The 25570-nt window shown below is 36.2% G+C and overlaps 1 protein-coding gene across 1 annotated transcript in view; it reads left to right on the top strand.

Moving 5' to 3' along the window:
• LOC123251057 (vomeronasal type-2 receptor 26-like) overlaps window positions 1-25570 on the top strand; it is a 246525-nt gene that overhangs the window by 14006 nt on the left and 206949 nt on the right. Inside the window, exon 2 of the mRNA XM_044680227.1 lies at window positions 22571-22862. Coding sequence (XP_044536162.1) covers window positions 22571-22862 — 292 coding nt within the window. The remainder of the gene's footprint in view (window positions 1-22570; window positions 22863-25570) is intronic.

The following is a 25570-nucleotide window of genomic DNA, read 5'->3' as shown; positions in this document are numbered from 1 at the left end:
GTCTGTGTCTTTGGTATTATTTCAGCCCTTAATCAAAAGCCAGGGCAAGTCAACCTGGTGCTTGCTGGTTTCCCAGGCTTCAAGGCTAATTCAGAGGGAAACTCCCTTTCTTGCAAACATTCTGCAATTCCCTTTCCCCTATCTACATTGCTAATCTTCCCTTACTAGAGAAACTGTGCCCCTCAGGCACCAGACTTAACATCTGAATAGGAGGGGATTTGAAAGTTCAAAGTTCTTTCCTTAAGAAACACAGCCAGCCTAAGAACAGCTCACTTTCAACCCCCACTAGAAACAGATAGCAGTTTGTTTAGGTGCAACAAGAAGCATTTGTTAGACATCACAGCCAAAAAGAGAGACAGGTAAAATCAATCCGAGTGTAAAGCACAGGGAAAGTTAGTGGGCAAGGAAGTCAGCTCAGCCAGTCAGATGGTTGATCGCTGTACTTGAGTACCCTCAGTGAAAGGGACAGTGTGCTGCAACTGTTTTACTGAGTTTTCTCACTGCAAATATTTCTTTTTAACCATGGATCCTAAAGAACTGATTTTTCCTCTTTCTTCCTTTGGATGGGCCCCCAAAGGAGTGAAAAAGAGAAAAATTCAGAGTAGAAAAGGGAGATTTTACTCCACAATTGGAAGCATTTTCACTTAAGATTTGATTTTAAGGATTGAGGATTGCTAATGATTTTGATATGGTACAATGTAATTTTATTTATTGTGATAACTGTCAGTCAAATGTGAAATATTAACCAGATTTCATTGAACACATAAACTCATAGTTAGAAAGTTGTTAAGACTTGGTTTCGGTGATTTGAGAATTGTCTAAATGTGAATAATAGCCAGCCTGCCACAGAGAGGGAATGTTTATTCTATGAGGTCAGAAATTGTGCTGGCTACTTTGTAAATGTGAAAGTCATTCAGAAAAAGCTATAATGGTGAACTTATTCTAGAATTTAAATTTGGGATTTTTCAAAATGAGATGTTCTTTTAATGTATGTGCTGTCAGAACTAACAACAAGTAATCATATGACACACAAGAAGTTATTAAAGTGGTTAATCTGTGCATGAGATTTAATAATACAGGTATTGAAATTTGGAAAAGGTGGAATTTCTAAACAGTGTTATATTTGATTAGGGTTGTATGAACTGTTTTTAAAAATGTGTACAATGTATAAGAGGGAACTTGTGATTTAGAGAATAACTTGCATTTGGACTCGAATTGCTAGAAAGTAATGATGAATGAATATAGAATATGTATGCATCTGTACTATAAAGAGAAGTAAGTTTTCCACCTGAAGAGGTTAAGGTTGTATGATATGCAAACTGTATGAAATTAACAAGAGAAAAATTTGACCAACCCAAGGAGCTAATAGGATTTAATGCAATTAAATATAGTACCTTTCCTCCCTTTGCAATAATGGTGATAAAGGAGAAGAAGCCAGAGGAAATAAGAGTAATTCATAAAGAAATAATAGATGTAAATCAGAATAATATTGACGGAATTTAATCAGTTATGTAAGCAATGCTTTGAGGTAAAGAACGCTAAACTGGAGGTTCTATTCTGTTTTAAACAGAGGTCTGAAAGGAATAAGAGTAAATGGCTTTGAAATTCAGTTGTTTACATACTGAAAGGTTACTAAAGGACTTAAAGTTGTTTGGTAGTTGTGGAATTCAAACTGAACTTTGTTGAAAATAATTTATTATGAAGATTTTGGTACATGCTAAATTTTAAATTTTAAGGTGATCTCACTTGGTGAAGAGAGAAATACTTTTAATTGTTCCACTTTGATACTTAGGAACTGATATAGCAACACAGTACATAAGTAAGATTTTAAAGAATTTAAAGATAAGTATATTTTAATTCTATACTTCAAAGGGTTTAAGGAGATATTCAAGCAAGTAAAAATTGATAGAGAAGTCGTGGATATCTTGTAAAACAGGTTTTTTTAGCAGTATAATTGTTATAGAGATGCAAATGGTGAGCCCCTGGTTTGGGGTTGGGGGTGGGGGGAGGCCCTTCTCAGGAATGAGAGGACTCCAGGCTTAGAAGTGTGAAAGATTTATTGCTAAGATGGGACCTGTGGCCAGTGGGATAGCATGGGTGGAGAGGCCCTGGGAAGTTGTCCTTCACAGCACCGCATGGCAGCAGGAGTGAAGCAACTATCAGGAGTTGCCCCCATGCCCCCTTTTCAAAAGTGTGGACATGACTCCTTGCACTTGTGTGTTTGGTGAGTGGGGGGTCTGTCTGGGATCCTTGGGGTTTAGGTTATCACACTGTGGCCAGAGGTGTATCTCTTTTGTTACAGGGGAAAGGGAGATTCCCTATCCACAGCCTGCCTGAGTTAAGGGGTTCAGAGTCCCTGCCATCTCTGCATAATGCCCATGTTACTCTCAAGAAGACTGTTTTCCTCCTTATTTATCTTTCCATCATAAGAGGTTATACAAAATATAATAGGTTTAAGTGTTTACATTGATCAAAAATGTTTTTGGGGGGTTTAAAATGATCATAAATGGTTTTCATCTCAGTGTATGATAAGCAGCCTGCTTGTCAAAAGGCTTGCTTTAAGGTTGTAGTGCTTGAAAGGCTTTAATTGGAAATAGACCCTGTAATACTACATGCATTATGATATTCCTTTAAATGTGACTTTTATGTAAATTCTTGCTAAAACATGTGCTGTAAGTGTTGTTTGAATGTAAGCAAAAGCTCATTGTAAACCTGACCGTACCATGGGTTTTGTTCAATACTCAGTGGTTACCTTAGTTACCAATTTGTACTATGCACTGCAAGTTATAATTAATAAGCACTATGCTAAAGACACAGTGCCTCAGTTCTTAGGAGTTATTTATTATCATTTGGAGGGATACCAAATGGTATGTTTATTTTTTGTGATGATAACAGCAAGTTAGAAAAAGTGAAGAGTTATGTTGTGTTTGAATATGGAAAAAAAAAGAAAGAAAGACTTGATCTAACACCTTGAGTGTTTTGATTTGAGATGGGTAAATGGAAGTTGTGTTCTACTTTTTGAGCAGAGGGTTTTTGAGGGAAAAAGGAGAGATGGAAGAGAACAGATAGGGAGGTGAAAAAGAATAGATAGATGTTCTACTCTTATAATTGGATCCTTGACCTAGGGATAATTTGTAAAATTAGTGTATATGGTATTGGGAAAATCACAAATAGTTCTGGAATTCTCTTGAAAGTTACACTGTAGAGATTGCTGTGTGGCTCCTCTTAGTTTTTTTAGATGGCCCAGGTACAGGAGAAGATAACAGCCCTGATTTATATTTACTATGGAACTACTCAATCCAGCACTCCTGTTCCTCAATTCAGGTTCTGTGACTAAAATATGCAAAAATAACTGAGTGAATAACCTGGTAGGGATGTGTAAGGCTTGTTTGAGGGTATGGAAATTGTTTTCAGACTGCTGCTTAGCAGAATTTCTCTGAGCTGTAATGGGAAAGACTTGTCTTTTAACGAAGGAGAAGGCTTCAGAGATCCAGTGGTGATATAGTACTAAAGGCAGAGAATGTTCTGTGATGGTTAGGAGAGGCAATTCTAGGGCTCAACCTGGACTGGACCTCTTCCGGCCATCTAGGCTACTAATCCTTGAGTGACACAAGGATGGCATGAGCCAGTGACAGCTTTGGCCTGTACATATGATATGAGCCAGTGACAGCTTTGGCCTGTACATGGAGCCCCTCACTATGCGTCCCTTGGGATGTGAGGAAATGTTTTTCCTATCTATCTTCCCTTTTTGGAGTTCCCATAATCAGCACTTAATGCAAGTTGTCATTTAATGTTTCCATCTCCCCGAACAACCTATTAGGTTAATAATTGAAAATTATCAAATTGTTAGGGAACATACTTTGAGAAGTGAGTGAAGTTTAGTGATAGATGACTTGTAGCTTGCAGCCTTAATTTACCACAACTGAAGTGGGATTTTGAGCTTGGAAATATGACCCAAAACATTCTGGATTTCCTCCAGAATCTGGGATAAAGAAATTTATCTGTAAAGTATTGTTATTCAAGTAGTTATAGATGCCATATTAATGTGGGCTTTACAAAGGATATTTTTTTAGCAGAAACATCCCATACCAACTCTGCAAACAACTTAGGGATCAAAAATTCCTAAATGGTTCAATTCCTGTCAGAGGCAGATTTCTGGGGATAAAATCTGTTGGCTAACATGCCCAAATGTTAATGTTTAATATCAGTTTCTACTGTGCTAATTTTCTCTCTGTGTATCTGGTGTTCTAGTTTTTGCCCCAGTCCTAGGTTCTAGGATGCTCCCCCTTGTGACCTGTCTGTCAGTCTGGGGAAACGGTCTCTGGTCTCCAAGCCTTCAGGACCCTGGCAGTCGATGCAGAGGCGCCTGAAGACCCTATGCCCACAGCTCCTCCTCCTGTTCCCCCTCTCAGAGATTCTACGCCCCTTCTCAGCTTGAAGAAGCTACAGAAGATTGAAACCATTGGCCCTCTTCCCTTAGACTTTTGGAGGAGGGGAGGGGAGACAGCATGGGACCTTGTGGGACGTTGTACCCCAGAGACAGCATATAACATTTTACCTCCTTAGTGAAAAAGTTTTTTCAGGGAAACTAGAGGCTGGAAAATCCCTTTTGTTTCCACTATGTACCCTTCCCCTTATTCTTAACCAGCAGCTTTTGTAAAGGAATGAATTAACACCGTTCAGCTTATGGCCCTGTGTCAGTATTACCAGATAACCCCCACCCTTAATACAATGTATGTTGACACTAATCTTTAAGGGACCACCTGAGGATGATTCCTTAGGATCAAAAGGAAAAGTAGGGAATGTTGGACTTATTATTTGGCCCTGAGGAAGATTCCTCAGTAAGCAAAACGAAAAAGGGAGGAATGTTGTAGCCAAAAATCTTATAGAAATGTTATAGCCAAAAAGCTTCTAGAAATATTATAGCCCAAAAGCTTAAACTCATAACAAACAGCTTGGCAGCATCATACCCTGTTAAGCAGGGGGGTTTTGGATAAAGTCATGCCTGGCTCAAGCAGGGCAGTTTTCTCTGACTCACAGTCCCAGGGCCACAACTCCTCCCCTAGACGGAACAGCCTTGGAGATTCCTAGACAGAACAGCCTTGAAGATTAAGAATCATATCCTGTAGCACCTGGAAACAACCCTACTCCCTCTGTCTTGCTATTAGCTAATCCTAAGACAAAGGCACCTATATACTAGAAACATATTTATTCCCTCCTTTGAATGCACCACTTGGGATTCTCTTGCTGAGTTCCCCCAGCATGCACTGGCAATAAAGCTTTCTCCTGCTTTGATTGCATTGTCTCCTGTGTTCCTCTGAAGACCACCCATTTTGAACCATAACAATAGAAAATCAGTGAAGAGAATAAAAAGAAAGGGAACATAACAAAGGAACAAAGACTCAAAGATAAAGAGTTCCACACCTGGGCTCCAGCATGCTTGCTCCTCTCCTGGTGGGAGAGAGACAGAGAGAGAGAAAGAGAGAGAGTCAGAGAGAGAGAGAGAGAGAGAGAGAGAGAGAGAGAGAGAGAGAGAGACAGAGAGACAGAGAGACAGAGAGACAGAGACAGAGAGACAGAGAGAGAGAGAGATAGAGAGACAGAGAGAGAGAGATAGAGATAGAGAGACAGAGAGACAGAGACAGAGACAGAGAGGGCTGCACTTGTACCCAAACTTTTATTGGAGAATCAAGGAATGTGGGATGGGAGGTAGCTAATGACCACGTGACATGGTATCGGATTTAACATTGGCAGAATTGACAACCACATGATCAAAGAGGAGGATTTAGTCAAAAGCGTGACCTGGTAAGGACTGTGGTCTGGCAAGCTGGGAGCTCGGACCTTGTGGCACCTAACAGCCCTGCCCAGGAATTCTCCTGACTTTCTGCTTTGGAGAGTTCAGAATTAACAGAGCACCAATTACATACAATGATCAAGAAATAATGTGACCAGGAGTCCGATACTTGAGCATATACATCACAATATTAATACATCTATGATTGGAGAAGGTACAAAGCTGACGGCTAGCATAGAATGTTTCAGATCCTAAAACAGAGAGTGGATAATTGAACAATCTACTATTCATGCTTTACTAGTTTTGAAACTGTAGCTGTTGCAGTTGCTATTTAACTAGTGAGAAAGGTAAGATTTCAGAGTATGAGGGTCCCATTCCTATGACACTCCCTTAGTACAGACAGTCAGCCCACATCACTATCATCATTAGAGTTTTTTAACCAATCAAAAGCTTCAGGATTTATTTGCCTGCAGGAAGTTTAACATTGGAAAAGAATAAAATATTTATTTTTGTTTAGCAGCTTTTAATGTTTTTAGGACAACTTAGTCTAAGGGTCCTTATATTGAAGTTTTACCATTATAATTATACCATCAAAATATAAATAAAATGCCAAACAACACAAAGTTTACAATGACCAAATTGGCAAAGATTTTTGATATTTGAAAAAATAAATTTTTTATATTGAGTTTTCACCACATTGGTGTCAATGAGTATCATAGAAACTCTAGGACAATTTCACTCAATTGAATTGAATAGTCTGACAGTTCTGTAATGTCATGAACTATGTATTAAAAACTAAATAAAAACCCTGGCCTCAAAAATTGTGTCATTTACTATTATAACAAAGTTAGCTACATCTGAGATATTCATTTGTGCAAATAATTCATCTTCTGAACCATGACATTCTTCTTTTTGAAACCTTAATAAAAGGTTTAGAAGGAAAATATCATTTCATTTCTCATTATTAACCCTAATCTTTTTACTCTGCTTTCAGTCCTTTCATTTCCTCTGCTTTCTCAAGCCTTTTATGGTTTAGAAATTTTAGAAGGGACTATAAATTGGATCAGATGTTGGAATTGTCCTCAGTAGATGCAGAAAAAGTCTTCAACAAAATACGACACTCATTCCCAATTTTTTTTTATTTTATTAGATTGTAATTTTATATTGTAAATTTTTTATTTTATTCCAATAATTAATTTGCACATAATTGTTCCACAGTTACATGATTCATTTTGTCTTCCACCTCCATTCTTTCCCCTATTCAGGAGTTGTCAAGCAATTTCTCTGGGTTATGCATGCATTATAATATAAAACAGATTTCCATATTATTCATTTGTGTAAGACAACAATCTTATAATACAAGAACCCCAAATCATATACTCAAATAAACAATTGATATATCATATGTTTTCATTTGCATTTTGACTCCAAAAGTTCATAACTCATAAAGATACTGCCCAGATATTAATCAGAAATCTTGCTTACAACAATACCAAAGAGGTGTGTCAGAGCATGCTTCAAAATGTTAAAATGTTCCAATGTTAAAAGATCTGGGTCTATTAATGACTATGTGAAAGCTTGTGAGAACTTTACCCTAGCATATATGTAGGTTATAGCCATCACAGCAGCACTGAAAGAAAAAACATATTCTGAAATGATTAAGGGCTGAAAAGCTGTAAATAATACTTGTTCCAATGCCCCTAACTCTTTGTGTCCCAGATGTGAGAAATGTTATCACTGGAAGAAAAATCCTAATTCCAAATTCCATTGAAATGGTTATAGATTACCTAATAAGAGATTTCAGGGAAGATGAAAAGGAGGCCAAACACCAGCCCCACCTATGACTAAATTTAATCCAAGAATTCATCATAGCTTAATAAGTTCCTTGCTAGAATTAAACACTGTTCTGAATAATAAACTTTCCTTTTTCTCCAGATTTCTTTAGCCACGTAAGATGTGATTTATTGATTTATTGATAGGATGTCTTATAGTTGTTAGAGTACGCATGAAATGCTTGGGAAATATGTCTTTGATCAGTCTGTGTGTCTGTATGTTATGTTTATGTGTCTATGATCTGTTTGTAATTTAAGTTTTATGGTTTTGTTTGTCTATGATCACAATGGAATTTTGGAGTAAATAAATCTCTCTCTTTCTCATTCATTCTGGAGGAATGGGAAAGACAGACAGAGGAGTTTGAGAAATTCAGAAAAATAGCATCTCTAATGGATTTTTGAGTGTTTTAAACTCTAAGATAATTTAATTGATTAAAAAAAATCATATTCTCTGCTCTCATTAAGGCGAGAATCAACAAGATAATTTGTCTACATTTCTTCTTCCATTTCTTACTGGCCATAAGAAAGGGAACACAAATCACAAGACAAAAACAGGGGGCAGTTTTGATCCCACCACCAAATTCTACCAACAAGTTAGATACTGAGGTATATATTTAATGAAAATTACCAATGATTCTAAGTGCAATCGAAGAACAAATTATTGAGACAGAAAAGCAATGATTCTGAATAGTGTACTGAAGTAAAGAAGTGCAATTTAAAACTTTATTAGCTAATCAGAACCATCAATTTTGAATAGGTACTGACAGCATAGAATACATTTATTGACTACTAGGTATAAAATGTAATTTTAATTAATTTTACATGTGCACAAAATTCATATTGGAAAACTTATCTATTAAGACTTGCAGTGTGTGAAATACAGATTTAAATAATCAAATTTGCCAAAAATGCTTATCAAACTGAATTTGAGGATTGCAAATTATAAGTGCAGAGTATATAAGGATACTAGTTCATGACTTAAAACTAAGTAGTTATCCGTGTTTCAAATAGTATTAGAAAATATGCAAGAAATATTTTATGTGGCAACTTAAATCTAAGCTTTAAGGTACTAGATTCTAGTCAAATTATGTCTCCTATGTTCACTATTTCACTAGTCCTTAAAGGTTAATTGAATAGATTGTATTCTCATAATATTTGTGATTTATAGTAATGCATTCAAATCCAGAATATAAAATAATAATAAAATGCATAACCCTCATAATAATTTGATTTCATAGTTAATATGTACTTGAGTGCTTTACTTTGTAGTGATGTTGATGCAATTATAACTAATTAACAAGCTTTTAAATATTATTACAGTGTAATTAAAGAATGCATTTAACTAGGAAAATTGATCATCTCAGTAATCCTAAGGGACATGAAATAAGACTATTATTTGCAAATGTAGGAATATTCCAAGGTACCTGGCTGCAAATTTTGAAGTTTTAAATCAATATCTGTGAAGATTAATTTTATATCAAGATCAAAACATGTAAATCTTACAAGTACAATAATTTAAATAGTCAGAGGACCAGAAAAACAAACTACCACAGAGAAAAGGAATTTTCCTTACTTCTAAAAACTTGGAACTTCTAACAAACTAATTAACCCCTTCCTTACAGGAAATTTAGAAACTAAAGGGGTAATTAGCAGTCTCATTGAATTTTGATATGATTTAGACAATAATGTTGCGAGCAAAACTGATACAAATATTGGGTTTTAACAATATTGTTACTGAATGTTATCAAAACATGTACCTTACTTTGTGAAAGCTGAAAACCTATGTTTAAATGTAAACTATATGTAAAAGCTATTTGTTATAAATTGATCATGACTATTTGCAATAATATATGATTTCTATTGTGAACTAAAGTTTAAAGTAAATTGACTATCACAATAAGTTAAGTGAATAACTAGCCCCAGCCTTAATCATTGCTAATCAAGATAACAGTAATGAAAACTTAATTCCAGTAAAGTTGTTGACTCTTTTTCTATATTACTGGAAAGAATTACCAGATAATTTATATATTGAGAAATTGTTGAAAAGTAAATTTGTCTATCATATTTTGTAACATTAGAATTTTTCATTGTGTATGTAAATCTTGGAAACGTTTCAAATGCTATTGGTAATAATTACTGTTTAATGTAAAAGTCACTGGATTTAGAATAGATATTACTCATTTATGGATCATTGATTTGGATTCACCATTCAAAAAGAAAGATATCACTGACAAATAATCCCTGGTCCTTCATTGTAGATGCAGTCAGGTACTATGTTATCATAATTGTGGTTCCATGGTATCTGAATGACTTCTTCTTAACAAATTATAATATTTTTTCCTTGGTCTGGTAGTTCTTGAATTTGGCTATAACATTCCTAGGCATTATTACGATTAAAAATGATAAAGACTGATATAATAAGAGAAATTAATATTTTAATTGCCATGCTGATAGAGATAAGTCAACCGCGTGCCTTTAAGAAATCTATTCAACCCGCCATTTTCTTCCATACCTTTCCTACTTCTCTCTGTCCCCTGGGAGCCCACTCAGGTAGGGAAAGAAGAGCCCTGTGTATGATTTGTAACCCCTTCACAGCTGTGAGTCTTTCTTTGTGTTCATTTGTTCTTTGTTTGTAACCAGTATAAAAATAAACTCCAAAGCCCATAGAGGTTGGAGCAGCATTGGCTAACCACTAGTCTAGTTGTTCTCACTTTCTTTTTCCTGTCTCATCTATCCGACGCCATTAAATGCCACTCAGGACCCCTACCATAGAGCTAGCTCTCTATAGATAATTTCCTGTAGGAAGATGTTTAGGCTTTTCCTTTTGTCATGATCTTCTGGTAGTCCAATAATTCTTAAATTGTCTCTCCTGGATCTATTTTCCACATCTGTAATTTTATCAATGAAGTTTTTCATATTTTCCTCAATTTTTTCATTCTTTTGATTTTATTTTATAGATTTTTGATGCCTTGTGAAGTCATATGTTTCTAGTTGTTGGATTCTAATTTTTAAAGACTGAATTTCATCCTGGCTTTTTGTTCATCCTTCTGCTTCTGATTTGATTTTCTTTGTAGGCCATCTTTCTCCTTCTTTGCCTCATTTTCAAGCTGGTTAATTATGGTTTTCAAGACACTATTTTCTTGTTTTAGTTCACGTATTTCCTTTTTTCATTTGTATTCAGCCTCTCTTAATTGTTTTTGGAATTGTATTTTGCATTCATCCAAATCCAGTGTCCATTTCAATGGAGATTTTGTGTATTTTATTGGTGTTCCTTCATCCTCTGTTTCATTTGCTCTTTGTTTATTACCTGAAGAGAAGTTGTCTATCGTAATTTCTTTTTTCTTTTTCAGTTGTTTACTCATATTTTTCCTTTCTTTCTCCCCTGTAATTTACTGTAATCTTGCTCCTTTGCTTATTTGCTAGATCTGTGGGTTTGGGCTATTTTGGCCTGAAGGGACTTTTCTTCTGTTCTAATGATTGATTAGGTTAAGCTTATAGTTCTAATGAGTTCTGAAGTAAGATCTTCCCCAACTGACAATAGAAGTTTACAGCTACTTTCAGTTTAGTCTATGGGTGGAGTTATTGGAGCTTCCTTGCCCTCTGAAGACTTCTCATCTGCCCTATTGATAAAATTAAACCAGAGCAGACTTCATCTGCTAGAGCTGGATATGCACTGAGGCCAAAACCTTGAGAAAGGAGTGGGAATGGCAAGATGGAGTGTTTCGGCTGTGATTAAGCTGCCTTCTCTGCCTTTCTCTTCCAGCTGCCTCTTTGCCATCTGACTTCAAAACCTGGAGACTGGCGCAGCTGTAACAGCAAGGCACTCCCTCAGGACTAGAACCCTTGCCCATCCAGATATTCCAGGATCTGCTAGAGACTCAGCACATTAGGTGGTGGAGGGACCTTGGGATCTCCCATCTCCTTTTCCCCTCAAACATGACTCTTCAAGAATTCAGGCTTTTTGAGACTTCTGGTTAAGATGGTGGCAGAGTAAGGAGCAGCTGTTCGATCTCTCCTAACCGAAGCATACAGGACTCCTCAAGGGGACATAAAAACGAACCCAGATGAATGAAGGAATCCCACAACAGGGCAAAGCCGTGAAGGTATGCAGAATCGGGGCATTTCCACTCTATAAAGGGGTGAAACAGCTCTCAATAAAACACGAGAGGAAGAAGTCCATCCACCCCCCACACACACACACCATGCACAGCACCAAAGCCAACACACAAGAGTGAAAACAGGATTGGGGCAACCAGTAAATCACTAGCAGTCCCAGGTCTTGTACCTGTGAGCTGCAAGATGTGGGACCTCAAGTGGCTGGGGGGCGAGCACAGATGTTCCCAAGAAACTGCCCAGGTGAAGACATCGCCCCGGGCATGGACAAAGATCTCTAATGCAGGGACTTTCCCGAGCATCTGCATGGGTAAAGGCATTGCCCCAGATGCGAATAAAGATCTCTAAAGCAGGGACTTTCCCCAAGCATCTTTGCGGGTGAAGGCAGTGCCCTAGAAGAGAATAAAGATCTCCAGCACAAGCTAGGACATCAAGTGAGTACCCAGTGCAGACAGGAGCGAGGCTGTGGAAGCAGCCCCCCAAGACTGCTGAAGGAGCTTCTGCCAGAGGGGCAGACAGGGGACTACAAGGAGGCCTGACCACAAGGACAAGGAGACAGGAGCCCTCCAGAGCTTAGAAAGCGCAGGCAGACCCTGAGTGTGAAGACAAAGCTGAAAAGGGGTGGGGCTAACAATGGCAAGCCATAGGGAGGCCAGAAGAAAAAGATTATCAAGAAAATCTCTGTTAACACTCGAACAACTTCTACACAGAGAAAATCCAGACACAGAGGAGGACAAACAAAAATCCAAACCTTCCCAAAACAATGAAAGCTGGTCACAAGCCATTGAAGAGTTCAAAAATGAGATGTTGAAGAAGATGGAAGAGATCTGGCAAGAAAATAACAGTTTAAAAGGCAGAATTTAGCAAATAGAAAGTGAGGCAAGTCAACTAAAGACCAGAAATGATCAGATTGAAAAGGAAAACCAAAAGATTATAGCCGAAAACCAAAAGATGATAGGCGAAAACCTGTCCTTAAAGGCTAGAATTGAACAATTAGAAGATAATGATCTCTCAAGACAACAAGAACAAATAAAACAAAGTCAAAAGGCTGAAAAAATAGAAGGTAACATTAAATATCTCAATGAGAAAGTAACAGACCAAGAAAACCGGTCTAGAAGAGAAAATTTGAGAATCATTGGTCTCCCTGAAAAGGAAGAAATTAATAGAAATTGAGACTCCATACTGAAAGAAATTATTCAGCAAAATTGCTCTGAAGTTCTACAAGAAGGCAATATAGACATTGAAAGAATCCATAGATCACCCTCTACACTTGATCCAGATAAGTCAAGGCCCAGGAATATAATAGCCAAATTCAAGAGCTTCCAAGTAAAAGAAAAAATCTTACAAGAAGCCAGAAAGAGACAATTCAAATATCAAGGAGCACCAATCAGGATCACACCGGATCTAGCAGCCTCCACGCTAAAAGACCGCAAAGCTTGGAACATGATATTCAGAAAGGCAAGAGAGCTGGGCCTTCAGCTACGGATCAACTACCCATTGAAACTGACTATATACTTCCAGAGGAAATTATGGACATTCAACAAAATTGAAGATTTCCAAGTTTTTGCACGAAAGAGACCAGGACTAAATGGAAAGTTTGATACCCAGCCACAAAAATCAAGAGAAACATGAAAAGGTAAATAAGAAACAGAGGTAAAAGGGCTTAAATAAGATCTAATTATCTGTATTACTATGTGGAGAAATGCTATGTATAATTCTCTGTAGTGAACTCTATTCACTATTATAATATTCACTATTATAGCAACCAGAAGAATAATTCATAGGGAGAGGACAGGATACTAAATGATCAAAGATGACATGGGGGGTGGGAAAGAGGGGGGAATAGTAGGGGACACCAAGAAAAATCTGAGTAAATAAGAAAAATAGTATATTCTATTACACACAAAGAGGGCATGGAAAGGGGAGGGGATAAATACTATTATTAGAAGGAGAGGAAGAGAGCATTAAGAGGTAATAATCAAACCTTACTCTCAGTGTAATCAACCCGGAGAGGGAAGAGTAGCTTTATTTTCCATTCGGATAAAAAACTCTATCTAACCATACTGAGAAAGTCAGAAGGGATAAACCAAAGGGAGCAGGGGAGTGGGGAGGTCAAAAAAGGGAGGGGAGAAGAAGGGTGAGGGAATTCATTAGGCCTTTAAAAAACAAAAAGAGGGGAACAACAAGGGAGGGGGCAGAAAGGGAAGTGAATCAAGGGAGGGGATAAGGGATACTGGCTCAAAGCAAACCACTGGTGTAAAAGAAAATAGTGTAATAAGAAGGAGTGGGTCTAGGGGAGGATACAAAAATGTCAGTGAATGCACAACTGATAATTGTAACTCTGAATATGAATGGGATGAACTCGCTCATAAAACGGAAGCAAATAGCAGAGTGGATCAGAAACCAAAATCCTACTATATTTTGTCTACAAGAAACACATATGAGGCAGGTAGACACACACAAGTTTAAGGTTAAGAGCTTGAGCAAAATCTTTTGGGCGTCAAATGAGAAAAAAAAGGCAGGAGTGGCTATTATGATCTCTGACAAAGCCAAAGTTAAAATAGATATGATTAAAAAAGACAGGGAAGGTCATTACATCCTGATTAAAGGCAGTATAAACAATGAGGAAATAACACTGCTCAATATATATGCACCAAGTGGTATAGCATCCAAATTTATAAAGGAGAAACTGGCAGAGCTCAAGAAGGAAATAGATAGTAAAACCATAATAGTGGGAGATCTAAATATTCCTCTTTCAGATCTAGATAAATCAAACCAAAAAATAAATAAGAAAGAGGTAAGAGAGGTGAATGAAGTCCTAAAAAAAATTAGATTTAATTGATATGTGGAGAAAAATAAATAGGTACAAAAGGGAATACACCTTCTTTTCAGCTGCACATGGTACATTCACAAAGATTGACCATGTAATAGGGCCTAGAATCATTGCAAACAAATGCAAAAGAGCAGATATAATAAATGTAACCTTCTCAGATCACAGATAAACAGACTTGTACGAAAATATTTATAGCTGCGCTTTTTGTAGTGGCAAAGAACTGGAAAAGGAGAGCATGCCCTTCAATTGGGGAATGGCTGAACAAACTGTGGTATATGCTGGTGATGGAATACTATTGTGCTAAAAGGAATAATAAACTGGAGGAGTACCAGGTGAACTGGAAAGACCTCCAGGAACTGATGCAGAGTGAAAGGAGCAGAGCCAGAAGAACACTGTACACAGAGACGGATATACTATGATAAAATCGAATGTAATAGACTTCTGTACCAGCAGCAATGCAATGACACAAGACAGCTATGAGGGATTTATGGTAAAGACGCTACCCACATTCAGAGGAAGAACTGCAGGAGAAGAAACATAGAAGATAAACAATTGCTTGAATGCATGGGCTGAGGCAGACATAATTGGGGATGTAGATTCAAGAGGACCACACCAATGTAACTAACAACAATATGGAAATCGGCCCTGAACAAGGGCACAAGTTACAACCAGTGGAAATGTGCATCGGCCATGGGTGGGGGGAGAGAGTGGAGAAGGGGAAAGTAGGGGCATGAAGCATGTAAACAGGTTAAAAATGAATATTAATAAATGTTTAAAAAAAGAATTCAGGCTTTTTAAAAATTATTTTTCATGTACCTTTTAAGTTGGGTTCAGCAGGAGGATCCCGCAGCTCTGTCTGTTGTCAGACCTGGTTTTCTGTCCCCTTGAAACACTCTGTCCTTGATAGGTGTTGAAGGGTTTTCAGATGTCTGGAATCTTGCTGTCTTTAAGCCTCCATATTCCCAGAATCCCCTCTATCTTCCCTTCCATCTCTTTTAATTAGATCACTTTTTCCTTTAGGTGTATCTGAGGTCTAGGTTGCTATTCTTGACTTTTTTACACCAGATAAAATATTTGCTCCAGCCTCTGAAATGTATTCTCTTTCTCTCTGCCTCAAATGTGTTATTGTAAAGAACATATCATAGTATTTTTATTTTTAATTCACTTTGTTATCTGCTTCCTTCTTAAGGATGAGTTCATCCTATTCACATTAATCACTTTGATTTCTAAATATGAATTCCCTTCCATCTTATTTTCCCATTTTGATCCTGCCCTTTTCTCCATTCACTCTTCCTTATCTGGACTGTTTGATATGAAACACTACATCTATCACTTCATCCTCCCTTCCGTTAATTCTCCCCCTTTTTCTCTGCTCTATGGTATGAACTTGCTGGGGAATAACCTCCCTTCTTACCTCACTGTAACTCACCCTCTCTATCTATCTCCCCTGATGTTTTCTGCAAAAATGTTTTATTCTGTTTCTTAGTTGGTTCTACTCCACCAGAATTCTTTTTAAGCCCAATTTCAAGGTTATCTGGAGAGTATAGTCATAGAAGCTTAAGCTTTCCTTGTCTCTACTCCACCATCTTAGCTCCACTTCTCAATTTTAACTTTTCAAAAGAATATATTCTTGTATATAAAATGGAAAAGAAAGTAGCCGGAATTCTTGAAAAAACTTTAGAAGAACAAATTTTGTCCATATGTCTATATCTGAACTCAGGTGCTTAAATTTTGCCATACACTACTATATATGAGTCCAGTCATTTTATCTTCTTCCAATCTTGCTTTTGAGAGCAAGAAATCAGCCAGCATTTATTTATCTGCTGCACATAAACCACCATTCTAGACACTGTGAATAAAATGTTTGATCATGTGCCAAAGGAGCTGTACGTAATCATGGGCTTAGAATGAAACTGTTCCTAAGTAGTTAATTCAGGATAAATCACAGCAATGAATTGATAGAACATTGCAAAGAAAACTCCAATTCTTTAATGAAAAGAGTGATGATTTTAAAATAAGTACTTTTAATAGGTATTATTAAAGTGGGGTTTGTTAGAAGAAAAGCCATATAAAAGAAACCAGTATATAGATCATATGCAGGTATAAAACATAAGTAGACTGGACTACATGATAAATTTAGCAATGAGTGATGAAGTGATAGCATACTTTGTGGTTACATTTGTCTACCTTTGAGAAATCAGGGATACATGTAGGATAAGTGGTCTCCCAGAATATGAGGGAAGACTGAGAAAAAGATCCCCCAGAATAGACACATATATCTGGCTTGTGATCAAAATCTCTGGAAGAGAAACTCATGGTGAGGGTATCATTAATTGTTCAAATTCTTTTGGAAGTACACAATTAACCATTGCTGTATATATGTTTCAGCAATGGTTAATTGTGTACTTCCAAAGCACTCTGGAAAATGTTATCAAGGCTAGATTCAACACCTTCTTGGATCTTTTGGGCCTTGTAATGGAATCTCTCACTCTCTCTTTCTGTCTTTTCATCTAAAACTGGAGTCAGCCCCTGATGTAATATCTGGAAATATTGAGTCATTTCAGAGATTTTGGTTGGTGAGAATGGAAATTTTACTCCAGAAGCACTCAATTGAGACAGATCAGGCAGCACTTTGGAAATCTCAAACCCCAGGGAAGCTGCTAATACTTCAGGGATTGAAACAAGGAAGCAGGTTGCAAAAATTATTGATCACTTGAGTCTTTAACTCTGGAAGGAGGATACAGGTGAAGATTTTCAGGGCAGGATAGTCCCCAGATGCTCTCCCTTTCAGACTCTGGTCAACATATTTTTTTGACTAACACTCTAGAGGCATAAAGATGTGGCAGTTTCCACTCCCTATCCATAGAGAACAAGGTGAATAATATCCAGAAGGCAAACATTTCCCATAAATATACCATATTCAGCTATCTTTTTCCTTTATCCTAAACAGAGATCTGTGCCATGTCTCCTATTAGGATTTCCTAAATATGAGGGACTGTTCAAAATAGAATTTAAAAATTATTAGAAAAGCAAAATCTGAAGAAACAGAAAATGTGTCTGTAGTTTCATGAAAACAGATGCCCAATCCTAATAGATTTCTCTACTCTTTAATACTTTATAAATTTTGGATTTTGGCCACAGGTTTTGGCAAACTGGGGCTATTTTTCCCTAGAATATTTTTGATCCTGATTTTTCTGTTTTCTTTTTCTGAATATCAGCTGGGAGAACATCCTTGTCACTTAAAAAGAGTTTACAGCCACACATATAGAAAGGAAGGAGACATAGTAATAGGGGCCTTCCTCTCCCTGTTTCTGCAAACAGAAGTGGAAATTGGCAAACAATCTTTCAAATATTCTACAATCAGGAAATATACAAATACAAAGTAAGTTTTTATTTGTGTTATTTTTCTCATTGGTGAAATGTCATCATCCATATTCCTGACTACGTGGTCTTGGGGGTAGAATTGTGTTTTACCTGGCTCCACAGTTTTGGTTAAAGAAAAGATTTGGGTTCAAATATTATGAGGGAAATGATATTCAGGAAGCTGGTAAAATTACAGGGTTTTTCACTGTGTATTGTTGAGTAAGCAGACAGAAAGTATATATACACAATATGTGGTGACAGAGTGAGGAATTTATCATGATGGATGGAAAAAACTCATCAAGGTTAATGATTAGGGTGACATAGCAGGAAGGGAATACACTCAATGTTGGGATCAAGTGGCAAAATTAGGTTCCCCAATAATACCCTTATTTGAGAGAAGGGTACTAGTCCCAAATATAGAAAGACAGATTTCCTATCAGACACATATTGATGAAGAAGTTTTGGGGATTAATTACTTAATAATTCTCTGTTTGTATGAAATTTGCCCAGGGATATTCTCTGAATCTTATATAATAATAAACTGAGAAAAGAATCTATCTTTACATTATTAAGGCACCAGAAAAGAGAACTAATTCAGAATTCCACAATCCCTCTAAAATTTTATTCAATCACCATCTTCAAGTCTTATCTGTCTGAAAGAGATTTAGCAGTGGAAAAATACAAAATGTTTTTCTTTCCAGATAAGCTTTTATGGCCTTTAGGACAATTTGGTGAAAGTGATTTCTTATTGGAGTTTTGTCATTAAAATATAATATTAAAATATAAATAAAATACCAAACTATATTAAGTTTAAGTAGCCACAAGTACCATGTATTTAGATACGTGGAAAAATTCATCAATTGTATTTAGTTTTCACCACTTCTATTCCCATGAAATATAATCTATATGGTCATTCCACTCCAATGAACTATCTAACCATGTACCATGTACATAGCAGGAAGAATGGATTAAGAAAAATGAGCTTGGCTTCAAAAACTACATCAATCAAGAATATGGCAAAGTTGGCACTATTTCAGATTATTGTTTGTGTCAATTATTCCCATTCTGAATTAGATTGCTCTTTTGGAGCCTTTAGAGACTGAAAATATAAAAAAAAATCTTCCCTTCTTTTTGTTAACCCCAATCTTTTTACTCTGATTTCTCTATTTTCTTTCCTTCTCTTTCTTAAACTTCTAATATATTTTTCATTCATTTTAGGAGAGAAGATAGTGATTAATTCTGATGTTAGAATTGGAATTAGATTGTTATCCCAATGTCCTCAGAGATTGTGTGAAGTAAACAATATTTCTTGTTCCTCCTGTATGTATTATCTAGTCAGCATGTGTAGTTTTACTAAGAAATTGGCAAGCAAAGTCTCTAAAAATTATTTTCCTTACTCTCATTTAACTCTTCTGATTACATATGAAAAGATATTATGACTCCTCATAATCTTCCTTCAAAGTTGTACTCCTTTTTAGTCCTTCTCTTGGTTGATAATTATTTTCTTTTTTGCCAGAATTCCTTCATATGTTCTTTATTCTGAACATACAACTGTGAGGATGGAGAAAGTATTTCAACCATATCATTAAGTTTTCTCATGACAAAAGTATATCTTAAACCTAATAAATGTCAGGATTTACTATTTTAAAATCTTCAAAGTTAGTTACTGACCACTATTCTTTATTCAGTGGGAAAGGCCTGAGTCTTTTCAATCAATATGTCCCTCCAATGCAATAATTCAGGTCCCATCTTTTCTAAGGGCTTGATGAAGTACAAGAGTGCAATCCAGCCTATTTTCAGAAGGCTCAGAGCTAGAAGGCTTTAATAAAAGAGCAAATGTGAACTCAGACCAAATGACAGTTGTAAGAAGGGGTATGTCTAGGAGGATGGGGGTCTAGTTGATAACCCCCTGGCTGATGTATAAGGGCCAATTTTCCCTCAAAGCCAACCTCTTTATTTGGGAGACAAATGGGGTTTCTTGTAAGATGGGGTTCCCCTAGATGATTGTGCCTGAGTAAGGCAGTTAGAGCAATGTATTCTCTATAAGGGGAAACAAATGTGATCCCAATGTCCCTGTCAAGCTGTGTACACTGAAATCTCACCACAAAACCCCAGCTGGAATCTATTTCATAAATGGAGGTCTGCTCTCCTTTCTCCCTTTACCCACATTTTTCTGTCTTTCACCAGTAGAGTTACACAGATCTCATTAAATGAAACAGATAGAATTTATTCAGGAACAAAATAATTAAGGGATGTAAGATGAGGTTGTCAGGGAAAGGGGATGCAATTCATTCCTTAAATCCCCTTTTGAGGCTTGACTGGGCAGGGTATTAGCAGAGATATTTCTGCATTACCAAAAATCCCAGCTTCTCAGACCCAATCCCCAAATGACACTCCTACAACTAGAATTGTGGCTAAGTAAAGGGAAATATAGACAGGCAATGTCTAAGGCAAATATTTGGGCCCAGGGGCCAGCTCCACTCAGAAGTCCAGACACCTCTGGCAAATGTGAAGAAACTGTTGTTATCTCCAGTGTGATCAGAAACCAAATGAGATCAAGTGATAAGGTTTATCTTCAGTGAAGGTCTCAGCAAACTCTCCACATTTCACTTTGTAGGTCTTACAACCCCCCAAAACCAACTTCCCTCCTGGCTGCCATACCCAAAGCTTGAGTGATCTCCCAGAAGTATTTGCATCAGGCCAACTATCATTCCTTCTCCACCTTCTGTGTTCCATCTCTCAGTTCCAAAAACGTATGGCTTACCTAGCTTCTTACTCACACTTAGAAGATTTGACCATTGTAAAGGAATGAAGTAAGGAGAATTTAGGCTGTGATAAATGCATTATTTTTTTTTACCTTCAAAATCAACAATACCTGAACACTACACGTGACATTGTTATAATAAGAAAAAATATTTGATAAATTTAGAGAAAAAAGAAATGATTGGAAGGAAAGAATTTCTTCATAGTACAAAGAATGTGAGGGTCTCAGTACAAAATCCTAATTAGTTAACGTTTGGTGGATTGTGTTATTTTCTGGTCCCAGGATTGTAGAAAATTTGACAGAAGGTTGAAGATGTGGAAACCTAGGAGAAATGTGGTAAATGTTAACTTGAACAACTAACTCCATTTGAGGAGGCTGGTTTAAAACAAGTTCATAAATAGTGGAGCTGGTTTGAAGTCACCAACATATACATTAAGGATTCCTGGAAGGAAATCCCTCCTAATGGTTAAATTGATATAAATATAGAATAAATTTCTTTTAGAGATTGTGGAATCCTGAATCTTAAAAGAAGAAGGACCTCATGTATCTTGCAAAGATTAGTTCACAAAGAGGCTGGAATAATATTTGATAATATAAGTGTTTCTTTCAATACTATCTTTTGGATCCAGGTAGAAAGGAACATCAATGGCTAATTATGGCATACAGTATCAAATTAGAACACATCTGTTTCAATTTTAGAGCTTTTCAGGCTCTGATTCAAAACTTATTTTCCTTTAAAGGTTTATTGCACAACATTCCTTTTCAAGTTATTGACATTGAGCCTAAACTGATTTACTTGCTGTTTTTCATACATGAAATCACAGCTCTTTCATGGTATCTTAACACAGGCTGTCTGAAAGATACTTTTAAGTAAACTCTGCCTCTCAAAATACTTTTTCTTCCTTTAAATCTTATCATGTGTACTACTTATTATAAGGATTTTACTTTGAGTCTTCCAGTTATTGTAACACAATTCCAGAAATTTCTTTGTAAACTTTTTATACATCTACTTTGTACTTTTATTTTATGTGTAAATGTATGTATACAAGTTATTTCCTATGAATCAAATATAAGGAAAAGACATGTTAGGATTTGATTTTTATATTTAGATTTCTAGCTCCAAGAATGGTGTTTGGCACAGCAAATGTATTTTACAAATAAATATGTAAATAATGCATGGTGGAGAAAATCAGAGGAAGGGACAAATGGCTAGTCTTTTCCATTTTAGAATTTCTGTGATAGCATGACTTCTCAAACAGTATCAATCACTTATTTAAGTAGAGTCACACACTTTCCCCAGATTTTTCCTGGTAACTATTGCTTCTCCTCCCACTCAGGTACTATTAAAAAAAATCGAGAGTTTCACAAAACTTGCAAAATGATTTCACTGTAAAATTAATAAGTGTATTGTTTTATACTGTAATGAGTCATGACTTTTTCATCTTTCCACAATGGCTATTCTAAATCTGCACTTGTTATTTGCAAAATTCCAATATCTCATTATTCTCCTATATTTAACTGATATCATTGCCTTAAAATATAATGAAAATAGAAGTAATTAAGTTCATTTGCTAATCCTCCCACTCGATTGCCAACACACTATTCTTGCAGTTGTCTATCCTTTATTTATAGATTCCAGGGTCAGATGAAGATGTGCATACACTCACTTACACACTCATAATTTCAACCAGTATGTTAACTTTTCCACTTACATCTTTTTTCCTTCTCTCAATGACTGCCCTTTATATATCAGTCATGGTTTATAAGTAGTCCTTGAAATATTCATAACCCATATTTTATGCATTATGATATCCTGCATTCCTGCATATGACAACTTGTCCCTAGTTCTTACTTTCTTCTTGTCACACTAGGGTCATGCTCAAACATTACCAACATTTTCTCACTGTCCAATTTGCTGTGGATCAGATCAACAAGGACCCCCATTTGCTGCCCAACGTGACTCTGGGATATCAGTTGCTCAATAACTTCCATCATAATCAATTGGCTGTGGAGAGCTCTTTGATATGGTTGTCAGGGAAGGGTCCAACCATCCCTAACTATAGCTGTGACAGGCAGCAGAAATCAGTGGCTGTCATTGGGGGGATGTCATCTACACTGTCCATGGCCATGGCCACTTTGTTAGGACTATATAAAGTCCCACAGGTAAGGGAGCCAATACTGTTGCCCATTTTCAACGCATATGCTTTCTGTGTTTATAATGCCCAGTACTTTCTATAATGTGTACTAGCACCAGTGAGCCAATTCACATTCAACAAGAAGTCACAGGCACAGGTTTAAAATAAAAATTGGAAAAAGTAGAAAAAGTCCCTTCAATCAAGGAACTCTCTCTGTTCTTTAAATGAGGTGATGCTCTATAGAATTATTTGTTTTGAGTGAAGATTTTGAATTAAGTAAATATCTTCCCAAGCAATAGTCCTATCCTCTCAGTTCACCTTATTATATTTCAGTAAAACTGACAAGTTTAGAAAGATTTTTTTCCTCTCATAACAGAAAATTGACAATGTAAGGAGTATGCACCGATTCATTGTGAAATTAATTTGTACATTTATCCTACATAAGTGAAGCACTTGTCCATCCCTTCAGTTCTCTTTTTTAATAATTAGCATCCAATTCTGTGTTTATAGTAATATTTAAATTTCTGCTGAGAATTTGTTCCCTTTTTAAATCTGAGCCTGATTTGTCAAATATATGCTATATTCTTTAGACACAAAATTTTTATTCAATTGAACTTATTTCTGGGAGATAAATATCAAATGTCTGGTGTGCATTTTCAAACTGGATCTTCAGAGAATATTATAATGAAGAATAAAAAAATCTGTTAGTCATCTGGATCTATGTCATCATCAGGACAATGAAGCAGTATGAAAAGGTGGTTAAGTACAATAGCAGAATGCCTTTTGCTTTCTTGCTAAGTTCCATCCCTCCATAGGCAAGGAAGATGGGTATTTACATTAGAAAAATAATAAATTATTTATTTCTGGAAATTTTTTTAGGTTTCTCTTCCACAACTTACTTATGCTATCATTGTTTCTTTATATTACCCTTTGGAAGTCTTACAATTTTTATTTGAAAAAGATCATGATGATCTATCATCCCTTTTTTTTTATCAGTTTCTTATGAGCAGTAGATGTAAAACTCAGCACTCCTTTTGAGTCAGTATCATCCAAATACAAGAATAATTGCCCAAATAGGACTCAGTACAATTCCATTCAAACCACATTGATTATGCAATGTCATCTGATATTCATAGCACCCAAAAAGGTCGGTCTTGAGGAAAATACAATTGCAAAAAAATTAAAATATCCTCATTATTTTATGTAGTTTTTATTATTCTCTTGGGCCAGAAAATGGGTATACTAATCATGTTATACTTATAAATTAATTTTCTACTTCCTTTGCTCAATAGCTACTGCTTTGGCTGCCTTCATGGCCTTTGGAACAAACTGTTCTCATCAGCCCATTCTGATAGAGCAGCTTTTCACTTGCTTGAGATAGACGTCCTCTCTGACTAACTGGTTTGAGGCTAGACGGTTACCCTCAACCTGGTTTAGATTGTCTGCAAATAAAGTTTTACTAGTATGTTGTCACTTTGCATACTAGAGCTCCTAGGAGCCACAGGTGAATGTTGATAGACACCAAAGAGGTATTGAGTTTTCATGGAGGACTAGAAACTCATATTAAATCTTACTGAGTCCTATTTAGCATTGCCTAAATTATTCCTATGCACATATATACAAACATTTGATTTGGAACATTTATGGTCTTTGCGATTATGAATTCTTGGGCTTTAAGTTTCTCCTTGTTATCCTGACATTAATAGAATCCTTGACATTGAAAGGCTGGATAAAAGAATGGTTGATGTATAAGGTTAAAAAGTGATGAGATCAATTAGAGAGGACACTTAACTCTGCTCACATATTCAATTTATATGGTCATTAAAAAGACTTAAAATGTCTTCTATTTGTATTATGATGAAAGAATTTGGAGCAATGGGTAAATGTCCCAAAGATGGTGATTTTTTAAATGATTAATGTAGAAATAGAGGGACTAAATTATAGGAAGAGTTGTATAAAAGTAGAATAGTATTTTTTAGAGGAAAATTATATTTCTTCATTACAAAGTTTCAAAGAGAGAGTTAATTGTTTAAGGAGACATGAGAAAAAGGATTTTTGATCCAGTATAGATTAAGTATTCCTTTCTAAATTTCTCATTTCTTTATTATGTCATTTTGTGATCTGAAACTTGAATCTACCTACACAATTTCCTTCTTCTAAATGTATTGTAGTCATGATATATCAACTTAAATTAAGAAGAATTTATCAATATATTTCATGAATAAGCCTCTGATAATTGCTTGAAATAAAATTTAATGGAGGGTTTACATATTACTTATATATCAGCATTCCAATTATTTCTTCTTTATATTCATGTAGCTCAGCTATGGCTCATTTGATCTTCTCCTGTCTGATGAGGTCCTGTATCCATATGTCTATCAAATGGGCAGCAGGGAATCCACTCTACACCAGGCAGCAGTCCAACTGATGCTACATTTTGGCTGGACTTGGGTGGGTTTGGCTTTTTCAGATGACATGAGAGGGGAACAATTCTTCAGGAATCTGAAAGAGGAGATTGACAGGAATGGTATGTGTCTGGCTTTTACTGAAAGAATTCCTCAAAACATTAACATAGGAAATGAAGACATCAAACTCTTCTCTAGGATCCTTGAGTCCTCATCCAATGTGATTTTCATCTATGGGAATACTGACTCCCTTCATAAACTTTCTGTATTATTGCTTGTTTTTCCATTGTATGGGAAGATGTTGGTGATCACTTCTTCCTGGGATTTTTCT

Source organism: Gracilinanus agilis, chromosome 6, assembly GCF_016433145.1.
Source record: "Gracilinanus agilis isolate LMUSP501 chromosome 6, AgileGrace, whole genome shotgun sequence".
Taxonomy (NCBI): domain Eukaryota; kingdom Metazoa; phylum Chordata; class Mammalia; order Didelphimorphia; family Didelphidae; genus Gracilinanus; species Gracilinanus agilis.
The sequence above is the reverse complement of the archived record's forward strand: the minus strand, read 5'-3'. Positions and strand labels throughout refer to the sequence as shown.